The sequence below is a fragment of the Vicia villosa genome, linkage group LG4, assembly GCF_029867415.1.
Source record: "Vicia villosa cultivar HV-30 ecotype Madison, WI linkage group LG4, Vvil1.0, whole genome shotgun sequence".
Classification (NCBI taxonomy): Eukaryota; Viridiplantae; Streptophyta; class Magnoliopsida; order Fabales; family Fabaceae; genus Vicia; species Vicia villosa.
The window spans coordinates 54,862,067-54,876,246 of record NC_081183.1 but is presented as its reverse complement, the minus strand read 5'-3'; the positions used below and the strand labels follow the sequence as shown (position 1 = coordinate 54,876,246).

The 14,180-nt window shown below is 33.2% G+C and overlaps 1 protein-coding gene across 1 annotated transcript; it reads left to right on the top strand.

Moving 5' to 3' along the window:
- The first annotated feature begins 10,494 nt into the window (after positions 1–10,494).
- Positions 10,495–11,250, top strand: LOC131597229 (uncharacterized). Its single transcript, XM_058869937.1, has 2 exons — positions 10,495–10,669; positions 10,715–11,250. Exons 1-2 carry the CDS (start codon positions 10,495–10,497, stop codon positions 11,248–11,250), a joined length of 711 nt encoding a protein of 236 aa, XP_058725920.1.
- The last annotated feature ends 2,930 nt before the right edge of the window (positions 11,251–14,180 follow it).

Below are 14,180 nucleotides of genomic sequence, written 5' to 3'. Positions count from 1 at the left end.
GATAATGATCCTCTTTTACTACCACATATTTTTTTGATATTCTATAGCATAGAGTTGTCAAAATTGACTACCAGATCTTAAACGGGCCGGCTTTGGGAGACTCTAGACTTTTTAGGGCTGTGCCAAAAAGGTCTTTGTAATATGGACTCGAGAATTACTACCCGAGCCCAGGCCTTGATGGACTTCATGTTATCCGACCCTAAACGGACTTTTTTATTTAAAAAATTAAAATAAAAACTCCATAATATTCATTATAAATAAAGTTAAAAAGTATATTATTTTAAATATAATATTTTTTTGAGCACTATATTATCACTTATAAATACTATAATGTGTTTCTAAATACTATATATGTCTAAATCGTATAAAATAATATTTGAATATTTAACATAAGAGAAAATTAATATAATACGATGAAACAATGTTGATTATATCAATGTGTAATATTTAACGAGAAATGTTGAATAGAATAGAGATACAATTTAGTTAGGTGATAAAAATTAATGTGCCATTTTGAAGACAATATAAATATTAATATATATTTTTTAAAATTATGATTATGACTACCCACGACTTATATAGGCTACCCCATTTTGAAGCTCTAATATAATGTAAACTATTTTTAAAAAATTTAGATTTTAATTTTTTTTAGTTTTTTTGACGAAGGTGTATGAAGACAATGATGAAGATGAGGAATATAAAAAGGAAAAGATAAATATTTTCCAAATCTATTTTTTCCACTATCATCTTTAAAATCCAAAAATCTTAAAAAGATTATTTCAACAAAACTCTAATTATTTATGTATTAAAAAAGAAAACACAACATCGTCATCTTCACCTTCATAAACAATAATAAATATGGAATGAACAAAAATAAATTCTCTATTGATGGGTTCCTCCATACCCCATTCCTCATCTTCAACCAAATTTGGGTATTCCATATCCCTCATTCTTTGTTCAGTCAGATTTATGTTCCAACGAGCTCCCTCTCACAGTTTCAAAATCAAGCTAATAGCTCCAAGTTGATGATTTCTGATTTTTAGATTCTTATTTCATAATGGATCTAAGATGTGAATAAGATAGAAAGTTTATATTTGAGATGTGAGTAAGAAAGAAAATTATCGACGATGATGTTGTCTGTGGTGGTGGTGCTTTGTGATTATGGCTTTCTTCGGTAAAAATAGCGATTGATTGATAAGCTAGCTGATAGCTTATAACTTATGGATGATGACTGATAGCTTATAGCTTATAGCTTATAGCTGATGACTGATGACTGATGACTGATGACTTATAGCTGATAACCTGGTTGAAGTGTTTGGTAAAATTAGCGGTTCAACTAGCTCATTAATTAAAATGACATAAATGACATTTAATATATAATTATTTTATTTTAAATTAAAATAAATTATAGAGGGTAAAAGTGAACTTTAGTTAAAATAATAAGGGTAAAAATGGAAGAAAAAATGAAAAGCTATAAGATATAAGCTAAAACGCTATTTGAAATAGCGTTTGAAAACTAAGCTATAAGCTAGTAAAATAAGCTATAAGCTCGTAATGAAAAGACCGTTACCAAACATGTCTTTTATTTTTATATGAGCTTATAAGCTATAAGCTATAAGACATAAGCTCAAAAAGTAGTATGCCAAACAGAGCCTTAGAGAAAAGAAAACAAACTAAAAATATTAAATATAAAATATATAGTTGAATTATTTATAGGTAAAAAATTGAATTACATGAATGCTTTGTCATTTCATATTGAATTTTTGGAGTTTGTTACACCTTAATTAGCATGAATGTTTTGTCATTTTATATTGAATTTTTGGAGTTTGTTACACCTTTCATAGAAGCTACAATTTGATTTTATCTTAGATCATATTACAAGTCATAACCAAGACATCAGTTTAATGTTAAATCTACATCACCTACATTCTCAGCATCTTCATTATAAAGAATCGCATTCCTCTTGGCCCAAATACACCAACAAGAAGCCAATCAAGCAATGTTTTCTCTATGTTTGTCTACCTTTCCAAGAAGTTGGTTGACTGGATTCAAAAAATGATGTTTGATGCATTTTACATCCAACATTCCGTGCCAAGCCATATATAAACTTTCTGCTATATTTCAATAGTTATAGGATAATGGAACAACAAACGGGAGAGATTTTCATACTGTTTGAAAGAGAAGACACATACTGTGTCATACACCTTATGAATTACACCTCTTTTGTGGAGTTGAAATTTGGTTGGAAGAATATCTAAAAATAATCTCAAACAGAACAACTTGAATTTAGAAGGAACTTTAGGTTTCTATATTATCTTCATATCCAGCTTCATATTGTCATCACTTTGACCATTTACCCTTTCATGAATAACTTTATTGTAACAAGACTTTATTGAGAAAATGTTATCATAGAAATCATGCCATACAAACTCATCCTTCACATTCCTTTCTGGTTCAATTTCATATAGAACTTGTAGCAAATCTTCATATTCATTTGCATCTTGGCTACCAGAATCAGTTACAACTCAATTAACGTTCGATTTCCAAGATCCCTCCATCCACAATCCTATCACCCATACACTTTTAGATCTGAAAAAATGTCGGGATATTGGATTGCTAGCCATCTTGTTATCCAGAAGGGAATACCAATACCTTCATCAAGCCTGCAAGTTAGATAATACACAAACCTTATATGTTTAAGGATTCATATCTTCCTAGTTTAATAAGATCCTTCTACCATAAAGATGTAAGAACAAAATTTGGTTCTACATCTGGCCTTATGTTTAGATGATAACATTACATGATATCTTAGAGAATAATTTAGTACTCTGATGGTTTTTGTCTAGTGTGTAGCTTTTGCTAAGAGGTTCTGACTCTGAAGAAAAGGTGTGTGAGGTCATTAGGCTCTAAACTCAAAACACTCTAACTATGGAAGAAACCAGACGTGTTTATAAAGATCTAATCAAGTTCTAGAATGCTTCTATAACAACGATTCTGATGAACGTTAGTGATAGAGCTTATGACCTTGACTCTCAGGATAGAGCTTCTGGGGACTTCTCTAGCTCTGAGATTTTATTGTCCAAGTTCTGAAGATTCTGAAGACAATGTTTTGGATTGACGAGTTATAATGATTTTGAAGACAAAAATTTTGAAGACCAAGTGCCGAAGACTCTGAAGATAAGGTTCTGGATGAACAAGTTCTGAAGACTCTGAAGACTTAGGCTCTAAAGATTCAAAGACCAAGTGCTGAAGACTCTGAAGACAAGGTTCTGTATGAACAAGTTCTAAAGACTCTAAAGACTTAGGTTCTGGTGACTCAAGTTTTGGTCTTTCTAAACATGATTCAACATCTACTGTCATAAGCCTTTGAAGATTAGAAGATAAGATCAAAATTGGTTTATGTGAGGAAATAGTACAAGGTACATATGTTTCCACTACTCGCATAGGTTACCGCAAGGACGGTACTACTATTGTATGTTATCGCCCACTCCCTCATTGACCGTTGTGGACAAAACATCTAGAATTGAGTATTCCAATTCTACCCTCCAACATATTTCTTTTTGGGCTATAAAAGGAAGACTAGGAAGATTAAAGTTGTTGGTTGCTGCTATAAATGATTCTACTATGAAACTACGCCGAGACGCTGCATAAGTCTCTTTTTATAGTTTTGTAAGCAAATGAAATTTTGTTTGTTAAATTGAATCAAGTGAGCTTTTGTTCAATAATTGCTTTACACTTTTGTGTTATTAGATTATATTTAAACTTGTGTAATCTTCTTTCAAGAAGCAATTTTGTAAACACAAACCTTTGTATTCAACTGAGTTGATAGTTCCTTGAGAGACTAGGTTTTAATCAGAATTCTGAAGAAGACATTGACGTGTTGTATTAAGGGTTTTTAACTTTGAAAGTTGGTCATTATTGTGGTTTTTGTAATCAGTTGATTATAGTGGATTAATTCTTTGTTGATAAGGCGAAAACACCTTGGCGGGTATGCTAGAATAACTTCGTTAACAGTGAACCAAAATAAAAATAATTGTGTTATTTATTTTTGTTCTTGTGTTTTTGACTCGGGAAGAATTAGATTTTAAACCTTGAAAATCAATTCAAACTCCCCTTTCTTGTGAACCAAAATTATCTTTTTCAAATCCTCATATTTGTGTTGAAGGATTCCCACCCTTATGTCATTATCTTCTTTCATAAAACTCCATATCCATTTAAAAAATAAAGCTCTGTTAAGGAAAGCCACATCCCTAGTTCCTAATCCTCCCCTCATGTTTTTCTTTGCAAACTCCTTCTCAACTGAACCAGCTAATTCCTCTTTTTTCAATAGATCTATGCCACACAAAAATCCTTTGAATTATGACTATTTAATTTATTACCTTCACACAAGCTTTGTAAAATGATAGATAATATATTGGTAAGTTACTCAACATAGAGTTCACTAGAATAATCTTTCCTCCTATTGATAGATTTTTTTCTTTTCCAAGTGGACAACTTGCTTCTTAATTTAGACAAGACATGTTTCCATGTTTCACATCTTCTAGGGTTTAACCCTGCTGAAATTTCAAGAACTTAAAGGGAATCTAATATATACTACATGCTATAAATTGTGATGCTTCCTGATCCCAATTCCATAAAACTTTTCTTTTGCACATATTGATTCTCAGGCCCGACCCCAACTCAAAGCCTTTTAAGATTGCTTTAATATCCCACAAGTTATTATAGTTACCTTCTCCCACTAAAACTGTATCATTAGAAATTATAAGAGGCTATAAGAAATATAGTCATCTACTTTAAATTCTCTAAACTTTCCACAATCTCCCACCTTTTCAATATGACTACTAAGCCCTATGCTGCAATGGAGAACAAAAATGATGATAATGGATAGCCTTGTTTCATCCCTCTACTTTAATTCTCGTCTAATAATTTATCAAGGGTATTAAAATTAAGAGTTATGGGGTTTAACATACCTATTGTTAAACCCAAGCTCTTATAAAACTATTTTTATTTACTATTGGGGTGTAATTAGCAGGTATTTTGGGCCCAAAACCAGTCAGTCCATTTATCTTATCACAAGGATTTTCATTTTATTAAATATTATTAAATATTATTACTGACCCTTATTAGAATTTTAGTATTATTAATTTTAATATTATTAGTATTAGGATTATTATTATTTAACTAATTATTATTATTATTGTATTATTATTAATTTCTAAAAATGACAAAATTTAGGTTTTTTTCTTTTGTGGATTTTAACCTAATTTTCTAACGCTATAAATAAGACCTTTGACAATCCTATCGAGGACGGGTCTTTCACTTTGACGTATTTATTTCCACAAATTCACACACATCCAAAAACTACGCTTTTCACTCAACTACGTCTTCTACGCTTTTTCTCTTCTCCCTTTGAGGGTTTGTCTTGAACATCCCTAATCCGCCATTGTCGATTAACTGACAAGAGCTGACAAACCCTTTCCCCTTTCAAACGTATTTTTCAAACCACTCAAACACGATTTCAAATCATTCAAACTCAATCACAAACTCAAACATTTTTGGCCGATGATTAATCTATGAGGCATCCTTTTTGAATTTTTTTTTCAAAACCTTTGGCCAATGATTTAATATGAGGCCCCCTTTTAAAAATCTTTGTTTTGGCCAATGATGAGCATCTGAGGCTTCTGTTGAATTTTAATGTTTTTTTATCTTTTAAAGATTTTTGGCCAATGATGCATTGAGGCCGTATTTTTATATACTATACACGTATTTTGGTTTAGCCATGGTCATTGTTGTCTCGATCTGACAATGACCTTATCAAAACCTTTGAGGTTTTGCCCTTTAACGACCTTATCAAAACCTTTGAGGTTTTTCCCTCTTTGCCATACATGGTCTTTGGCCTATAGTCATTGTTGTCTCGATTTGACAATGACTCTATCAAAACCTTTGAGGTTTTGCCTTTTGGCCAAAGGTCTACCTTTTTTTAATAAAAACCTAAAGGCTAAATGGGTCCCCTTGAGTACAAGGGAGGCAAAGGGTTCTTAACACCTCCCCTTTGCCTAATTAATTTACTTACCCAAAATCTTAATTTTTCTTTAATTTTAAAGTTTTACCCTTTTTCCTTTAAATAAAGGGTGGCGGCTCTAATTTTCAAGCAGGTTGCTACAGCTAGCGACTCTGCTGGGGACATTTTAAATTTTGGTTTACCCTAATTTGATTTTAGGTTTTTGGTTTTATTATTATCTAACAATTTTATTGTTTTTGTAATTATTATTATTTTTATTATTATTTATTACCAACATTTTTAATTGTTAATTATTACTATTAATATTTTATATTATTGTTACTATAATATTATTGTTAATTAGTATTGACTATTTCTAACAATTTAGTATTATTATGATTATAAATATCACTAACAGTTTAATATTCATTACCAACTTTTTATCCTAAAAAAAAAATTTTGTACAGTAACAATTTTTTGCAAATTTGTCTAAAATAATAGCTATTGATAATTTTTCATCTTTTAAACAGTAACAAATTAACAAACCACTAACAACACAACTTGCGTAAATGTTCTGATTGTTTTGCAAGTCGGATGAAAAGAGGAAGAAATCGGATGAAAAGAGGAAGAAGAAGTCGTCGAAACTTCACCGACCTCCGCTCCGATTTCTCTCGCTGCTGCCACGGAGTTATAGCAAGTGATCCTTTTGGGATTACTCCAACTACGATAGTAAGTAGGTATGGCTAACTGCGACGACTTACTAGAGCTATAGTAAGTGGGCCATACCATCTACGATAAACTTACTCCAACTACGATAGTAAGTAGGTATGGCTAACTGCGACGACTTACTAGAGCTATAGTAAGTGGGCCATACCATCTATGATAAACTTACTGAAACTACGATAGTGACTGGGTATACCAACTGCGACGACTTACTAGAACTATAGTAAGTGGGTTACCTACAAACTGCAAAACCTTGCTAGCACTATTGCAAGTTAATTATCTTCTACACAGAAAACGGCGAACCTTCGCTATTTCTAGCTACGTTTATTCATCATGTTAGTCCTCTAGCAGTGATATGAAGCTACATCTCTTTGGTACGTTAGTCCCCTGGCAGTAACCAAAATCCTTCTCATCATGTTAGTCCCCTGGCGGTGATCAGTTGGTTCTCATTTATCACTCATGCATCATTCAATTACATACCTCATTCATACATAAGGCATAATACATACATTGATCTCATTTATTTTGAGAAGCTCGCTGAATCATACATTACATGCATCATGACATTGCACAAAATTAAGGTTGCCTTTTCAGGCCATGCTACAATCAAAACACGTGGTTCCTTCCAAAAAGCATTTGCTTCACATCTAAAAAAAGAGAGGTATTTACCTTATATGGCATCTTTAAGCCCATCTCCCACGGAACTTTTTCCCAACAAATGCAAATTTCAGGGCATTTCAGTGTTCAATCATCTTCTACCTTTAGATCACGATACGCAGACGTGCCTATCTAACTCTTCAGGTTTAAGAAGATTGAACAGGGGCAGATGTCATACCCCAAAATTTGCCCGATCAATTCTCGTCTAATAATTTATCAAGGGTATTAAAATTAAGAGTTATGGGATTTAACATACCTATTGTTAAACCCACGCTCTTATAAAACTATTTTTATTTACTATTGGGGTGTAATTAGCAGGTATTTTGGGCCCAAAACCAGTCAGTCCATTTATCTTATCACAAGGGTTTTCATTTTATTAAATATTATTACTGACTCTTATTAGAATTTTAGTATTATTAATTTTAATATTATTAGTATTAGGATTATTATTATTTAACTAATTATTATTATTATTGTATTATTATTAATTTCTAAAAATGACAAAATTTAGGTTTTTTTCTTTTGTGGGTTTTAACCTAATTTTCTAACGCTATAAATAGGACCTTTGACAATCCTATCGAGGACGGGTCTTTCACTTTGACGTATTTTTTTTCACAAATTCACACACATCCAAAAACTACGCTTTTCACACAACTACGTCTTCTACGCTTTTTCTCTTCTCCCTTTGAGGGTTTGTCTTGAACATCCCTAATCCGCCATTGTCGATTAACTGACAAGAGCTGACAAACCCTTTCCCCTTTAAAACGTAATTTTCAAACCACTCAAACACGATTTCAAATCATTCAAACTGAATCACAAACTCAAACATTTTTGGCCGATGATTAATCTATGAGGCCTCCCTTTTGAAATTTTTTTTCAAAACCTTTGGCCAATGATTTAATATGAGGCCCCCTTTTAAAAATCTTTGTTTTGACCAATGATGAGCATCTGAGGCTTCTGTTGAATTTTAATGTTTTTTTATCTTTTAAAGGTTTTTGGCCAATGATGCATTGAGGCTGTATTTTTATATACTATACACGTATTTTGGTTTAGCCATGGTCATTGTTGTCTCGATATGACAATGACCTTATCAAAACCTTTGAGGTTTTGCCCTTTAATGATCTTATCAAAACCTTTGAGGTTTTGCCCTCTTTGCCATACATGGTCTTTGGCCTATAGTCATTGTTGTCTCGATCTGACAATGACTCTATCAAAACCTTTGAGGTTTTGCCCTTTGGCCAAAGGTCTATATTTTTTTAATAAAAACCTAAAGGCTAAATGGGTCCCCTTGAGTACAAGAGAGGCAAAGGGTGCTTAACACCTTCCCTTTGCCTAATTAATCTACTTACCCAAAATCTTAATTTTTCTTTAATTTTAAAGTTTTACCCTTTTTCCTTTAAATAAAGGGTGGCGGCTCTAATTTTTAGGCAGGTTGCTACACCTATAAGACAAATTGGTCTATAGCCTTCAAGTTCTTAAGGGTTATCATTTTTAAGAACTAAAGCTAGAAATGAAGCATTCATGGCTTTAGGCATTTTAGTACTCCAATTGAATTCTTGAACAAATATCACTATATCATTCCCCCATAATGTTCCAGCATTTCTTTTTAAAAATTTAAAGTTAAAGCCATATGGTTCAGGGCTTCTATCCCCTTTAATCTCCCAAAGAACTTCAATCTACTATACTCCTAAAATCTTGATTCAAAATAACTATTGACTGCATTTTTCACTTCCTCAACTACTTCCACCCTGCCTATACTTGTTGGTACTGATATGATTCCTCCTCATTCTAGCTTTCAACATATAGTGGAAGTACCTATCATTTGGAGATTGTAAGAATTCCAGTATTTTATAGTTGAGATTAGTGATCTTAGTGTAAATGATTTTGAAAAGTTTTAGGTTTTAGGTTTCCAAGAATTCCACTATTTAGGTTTTTAGGTTTTGGTGTATGATAATTTGAATTGGGGTCCCAAGACTTTCAAAGTCAACAATGAGTGGTTCTCTAATAAGGATTTCATTCCTTTTGTGGAAAAGGAGTGACATTCTTTATTGGTGGAGGGAAGGGGTGATTTTGTTCTTAAGGAGAAATTGAGACTTCTTAAAGAGAGATTGAAATGGTGGAATGTGAATGTTTTCGGGAAGATTGATTTGGAGGTGGAGGAAGGAGTACGTATGTTGAATGAAGGGGATGAGTTGGTTGAGGAGGAGGACGTTGTGGATTCTAATGTTGAGGTTGAAAGAAAAAGAAGGGCTTCTAGAGATACTTGGTTGAATTTAAAGATAAAAGAGAAAATATTAATCCAAAAATCAAGATTGAGATGGTTGAACGATGGTGATTTGAATTGTAAGTTCTTTCATAGAGTTATGAAATCCAGGAGAGGTCGTAATCACGTTGTCTCTCTCATCACGGATAGAGGCATTGTTGAATCAGTTATGGAGGTAAAAGAGGAAGTGAAATTGCATTTTGAGAAGAAATTTGGTGGGGCGGATAGGGGAGACCGAAGTTGGAAGGAATTCCTTTTGGAGTTTTGAATCGTGAGGATAGGGACTTTCTTGAAGGTCCTTTTTCGGAGGAGGATATTAAGGAGGCAATTTGGAATTGTGACGGATCGAAAATTTGGGGCCCGATGGTTTTTCTTTCATGTTTATTAAGAAGTGTTGGTCTTTCTTGAAAGTGGATTTCTTTACATGTTTCAAGTGTTTTCATAAGAAGGCCTTATTATCTAAGGCAATCACCTCATCCTTTTTGACTTGATACCTAAGTCTTCAAATCCCTTGGGGCTCGATGATTATAGGCCTATTTTCTTGGTAGGTTGTATGTATAAATCTATTTCTAAGCTTTTGGCATCAAGATTGAAGAGGGTGTTGGGATCGGTAATTTCTAATTGCCAAAGCGCTTTTGTTCCGAGTAGACAACTTTTAGATGGAGTTTTGGTGGCCAATGAGGTGGTGGATTTGGAGAAAAAGGAGGGGAATAGCTGTTTACTGTTTAAGGTGGATTTTGAGAAAGCTTATGATAATGTGTGTTAGGATTTTCTTCGTTTTTTGATGAGGAAGATAGGGTTTGGAGCAAATTGGTTGAGGTGGAAGGAATATTTGATTTTCTCTAGCAAGATGTCAGTGCTTGTTAATGGTAGCCCCACGAAGGAGTTTATGGTGGAGAAAGGTTTAAGGCAAGGTGACCCGCTTTCTCCATTTCTCTTTGTAATTGTAACAGAGGGTTTGGAGGGGTTAGTTTCTAAAGCGGTGGAGGTTGGGGAATATGTTGGTTTCAACATAAGGAGAGCTTGTAATGTGGATATTTTGTAATTTGTGGATGATACTTTGTTGATAGGTGAAGGGAGTTGGAAGCAAGTGTGGGTTATTAAGGCTATTCTAAGAGGTTTCGAGATGGTTTCGGGTCCAGGGATCAATTTTCATAAAAGAAAATTTATTGGTATTAACATTAGTGATAATTTTATGGATATCATCGCTAATTTCTTGTCTTGTAGGAGGGAGGAGGATCATTTCATTTTCCTTGGCATTCCTATAGGATCCTATCCTAGGAGGATCTCTACATGGAATGTTATTTTTAGTAAGATTAAATCACGGCTTCTAGATTGGAAAGTTCGTTTGTTAAGTTTTGGTGGAAGGCTTACTCTTCTAAAATCCATTCTTTGTAGTCTTTCCATTTTTATGTTCTCATTTTACAAGGCGCCTAAGAAGGTTTTAAAGGAGATTACAAGGTTGCAAAGCAATTTTCTTTGGGGAGGGGCGGGGGAGAGAAAGAAAATGCATTGGTTAAGTTGGAGGACTATTTGTCTAACTATTGAAAAGGGTGGTTTGGGTATACGAAGAGTTAGGGATTTCAATCTTGCTCTCCTTCATTAATGGCTGATCGGTCACGATTCTCACTATGTTTTTGTCACTTTCCTGATGATAATCCGGTTATTTTGCACTGCTTAATGTCATAGTGTAGTCTTTTTAAGTCCGTTTAAATATTTATGATTGCGTTTGCATTTTTTATTCTTTAATTAGTTTTCGAGTTTTTTTCCCATTTTATGCTTTGGTTTGTTTGTTTTATGATGCCTCAGATCCAGGAGATGGTTGACTGTATACATTACAAGAAGTGTCGGAAGTAAGGAGCTAGAAGAAAGAAGAAGGAAAAGAATCAGTGGTGCAACACGGGCGCCCGTGTTGGGCAGCACGACTCGTGTTGCTGAGCAGGCGAAGGAAGAAAATAAAAGATGAAAACAGTGGCGCAACACGGGCACCCGTGTTACCCAACACGACCCGTGTTGCTACTACTGAGTGATGAAAAATAAATTAAAGGATCCAGAGGACCAACACGGGTACCCGTGTTGCCTAACACGGATACCCGTGTTGCCTAACACGGCCCGTGATGGCTTGTTATGCTGATTTTCATGTTTTTGTGATTTTTACTCAAAAAGTGATCCAGAAGGGTGTTTTGGTACTTTCTGACTTAAAAAGAAGGGTTTACAATATATAGTGAATGATTGAGAAGAGAAGGGGCATCTTTTCCACCAGGAAAGAAATTGAAACTGATTAAGAGCAAGTAACGTATGAGATTGTTGAAGGACGGAGATCATTCATGAGCAAGAGCAATTGAAGATAAAAAATTCCTCGATTATCTGTAATGTTTAACTTTTATATCTTTGAATTTCTTTTGAACAATATGAGTAGCTAAACCCCCCAATGCTAGGGGGTGTCCCTGATTTGGTTTGTAATGACTTTGATCTTTTGATTTGATCAATTCCATGTTTATGTTATTCAATTCAATTGTATACTACTTCTAATGCTTTTCTTTATCGGACCAATAAAGATTGTTATGTGGTTAATAATTTGCCGGACCGCAATTGTTAAGGTTTGTATCTAATTGGACCATAGTAGATATCACCTTGGACTAGGGATACCCTATGGCCACTAAGAAACTCTTGATAGTAAAAAGCTTGGTTTTATCTTATTTCTCTAAGGACTTAGGTTTTATGGATGAAAAACCAAAGGTTTTCCCAATAAGGATTTATGGGAACACTACGCCAAATAAACTATTTAATAGCACTTTTTTTTTGTTTTTGATAGCGCTTAAAAGCGCTATTAACCGCGCCGCTATTGTAAACGTTTTTTTGTTTAATAGCACTTTTGAAACGCTATTAAAGTGTCCGTTTTTAATAGCGTTTTCCCTAAAGCGCTATTGAAGTGTGCATTTTGCGTGTGTTTTGATGTGATTTTGATAGCACTTTCAAACTAAATGCTATTAAAATACACATATTTGATAGCGCTTTGATAGAAAGCGCTAATATATGACTCATGTTTGATAGCACTTTAGAAGAAAGCGCTAATATATGACTCATGTTTGATAGCACTTTAGAAGAAAGCGCTAATATATGATTCATTTTTTATAGCACTTTCAAAGAAAGTGCTAATATATGACTCATGTTTGATAGCACTTTCAAAGAAAGCGCTAATATATTGTAAACTTTTTTTTTTATTATTTGTTGTACATAAAATGATTCTATTGGTGTGCAAATATAAAAAAAAACCACATTCAATTCAATACCATATAATGCTTTTAAGTTACTCAAATACCAAATAACATTTTAAACCAAATCATCGTGTTTACAAATATCATAACATATATATAGGGTATTAATGTACTTAAAAATAAGAGGGCATTTGCATAGCCAAATTTATAAATGCATGCATCCAATCTAAAGAGCACTTTAATCCAAATCCCAAAATAACAAGTCATATTCTCTAATTAAAATACCTAAAAAACAAGAAACAACAACAAAACAGCACCAAGTAATTCTCTTATTCTTCACGAAACCAAAAGCGTTGAATCCATGAGTACAATCATTTAGCTAGGCAAAATAACCGCTTCTTGTTTTCCTGTATCATAGAAGAAATATTGATTATGTATTGTACAATAAAAACCAATTCAAGATATATAAAAGAATCAAACATTGATTGATAATAAGCTTTTTGCAGTCTTCAAAAGACAACATTTTTGATTGATAATAAGCTTTTTGCAGTCTTCAAAAGGCTATCATTTATGGTCTTCATCTCACTCCATTCAGCACTACTACTTTCCTTTTACTCAAGTCTTTTGTTATGCTGATTGGGCATCTGATCCACAGATGACAGGAGCACATCAGTGCTGCCATTTATAATAGCATCTGATATAGCTTATACTGACAACTGTCAGCATTAGATGTAAACTCTATCTACTGTTGCAGGCCACCTTATTACTACTATAAGTAACAAGGTGTCAAAATATTGTAACCAACTTTCAAATAATAACAGGATTCGATTACAAGATGAAAACAAAAGTTCTAACTAACTCTCCTCTAGTTTCTAACAATATATAACCAGAATGAAGTTTTTCCATGAACATGTCTAACAACTATTCTACTTGGTATATAAATGGGGTTATACACACAGGTTCTGAAAAAAAACATTTATGATATAGTAGATCATAATGAATGACTGTGTAGTGTAATAAGCTTTTTCAAAAGTGCTAAGCAAACGCAAACGGTTCAATTTCTTTCTTAGGATCTTTAATAATTTGAAAGTATCATATGGTGTTACTCTTCAAATGTTGAAGAGGCTGTTTTGTAGAAAAAGTGGATTCAGAAGGAACAATAGTAGTAGGAGAAGTTTGGTTAGAGATCAAGAAATTAAGATTGAAAGTATCACATAAGACAAAGAAGAGAATCAACTCAAATTTTGATTTGGATGTCAGCAGCCAATGAAAATAATAATAAATTTTAAAATTGAAACAAAAACTTATCAGACAGCTT